At 40.9% G+C, this 1483-nt stretch overlaps 1 protein-coding gene across 1 annotated transcript; it reads left to right on the forward strand.

Annotated features, from left to right (window-relative positions):
- The first annotated feature begins 232 nt into the window (after positions 1-232).
- On the forward strand, positions 233-1272 carry LOC143883348 (germin-like protein 8-2). The gene is made up of 2 exons (XM_077386707.1): positions 233-419; positions 553-1272. Exons 1-2 carry the CDS (start codon positions 302-304, stop codon positions 1107-1109), a joined length of 675 nt encoding a protein of 224 aa, XP_077242822.1. The 5' UTR covers positions 233-301; the 3' UTR covers positions 1110-1272.
- The last annotated feature ends 211 nt before the right edge of the window (positions 1273-1483 follow it).

Consider the following 1483-nt stretch of genomic DNA (forward strand, 5'->3'; position numbering starts at 1 on the left):
ACTATAATTTAGTTAGCAAAAGGTTTGTTTCAACTCAAATGACTTTTACAGAGAAAAATGTGTCAGCAACTGTTTCTATTCTTAATTTGCTGGAAAAGACTTAGATAAAAAATTAGATTATTTAACATAGTTGTTACACCATATATTGATTTGGTAGTTACAAGACCATTTCCATGAAATCACATGACCGTTAAGGCATGTGTCTCCCCCTCTCACTCTGCCTATAAATATGCACCCTTTCTAAGCTTCTTCCACACCATCAAAACACTTGCACCCCAATACTCTTCTTTAGATTGATAGAATGGAGATGGCTGCTCCCCTCCTTGTATTTGTACTCCTTTCCTTGGCATCTTCTCTTACCTTTGCCTTTGATCCCAGTCCTCTACAAGACTTTTGTGTTGCTGACAATAAGTCTCCGGGTACAATTGTTTATTTTTATTTTTATTTTTTTATTTCTTAATTTATATTCCATTAGTATAATGATAATCATATGTTTGTGCAAACTCTATTCCTTTGCTTGGCTGATCTTTTTTTGATGTTTCTCCTTCGCAGTGTTCGTCAATGGCGAGGTTTGCAAGGACGCAAATCTCGCTGAAGCCAGCGATTTCTTCTCCTCAGGGCTTGACATTCCGGGCAACACTAATAATCGAGATGGGTCCAATGTGACCTTAGTCGATGTGTTCCGGATACCAGGTCTCAACACTCTTGGCATCTCCATAGCTCGCGTAGACTTTGCACCCTATGGTCTAAACCCTCCCCACCTACACCCGAGGGGCACTGAGATATTTGTAGTTCAAGAGGGCTCCCTCTACGTTGGTTTCGTCACATCCAACCTTGCAAATGGACAAAATCGCCTCATATCAAAAATCCTTAATAAGGGTGACGTGTTTGTGTTTCCCATAGGCCTCATTCACTTCCAATTGAACGTTGGCAAGACTGATGCGGTCGCCATTTCCGCTTTTAACAGTCAGAACCGAGGTATAATCACCATAGCTAACGCCGTCTTCGGATCAAACCCGCCCATCTCCGACGATGTTCTCACCAAGGCCTTCGACCTTGACAAGAAAGTAGTTGATTTTCTTCAGGCACAGTTCGGGCCCAATCACTAGACAACTACCTACAGGGATCCCGTGCATTATCTTCCATAATGTCTATTTAAATAAGCACACTAGTTTGCATTTCCTAATATAATAGTAATAATCTGGAAATCAAGGGATTGATTACCTATGCAACCTTGTTTTTCATGGAGTCCTTAAGAGCTCTCTCTCTCTCTCTCTCTCTCTCTCTCTCTCTCTCTCTCTCTCTCTCTCTCTCTCTCTCTCTCTCTCAACAATGCATCATTCGGCACACATAATCTGTTGCCAAATCTCAATGACCCATCTCCGTGAATTCTAAATTCTAATTGTGATCTGATTTCTACATTTTCTTTGATCTTCAACAATTGATCACCTACTAGACAAGGTAAGGCAATCGGTCAAATGAG

This window comes from Tasmannia lanceolata, unplaced genomic scaffold (assembly GCF_043159265.1).
Source record: "Tasmannia lanceolata isolate RefF3 unplaced genomic scaffold, GAP_Taslan_0.1 ptg000008l, whole genome shotgun sequence".
Lineage (NCBI taxonomy): Eukaryota > Viridiplantae > Streptophyta > Magnoliopsida > Canellales > Winteraceae > Tasmannia > Tasmannia lanceolata.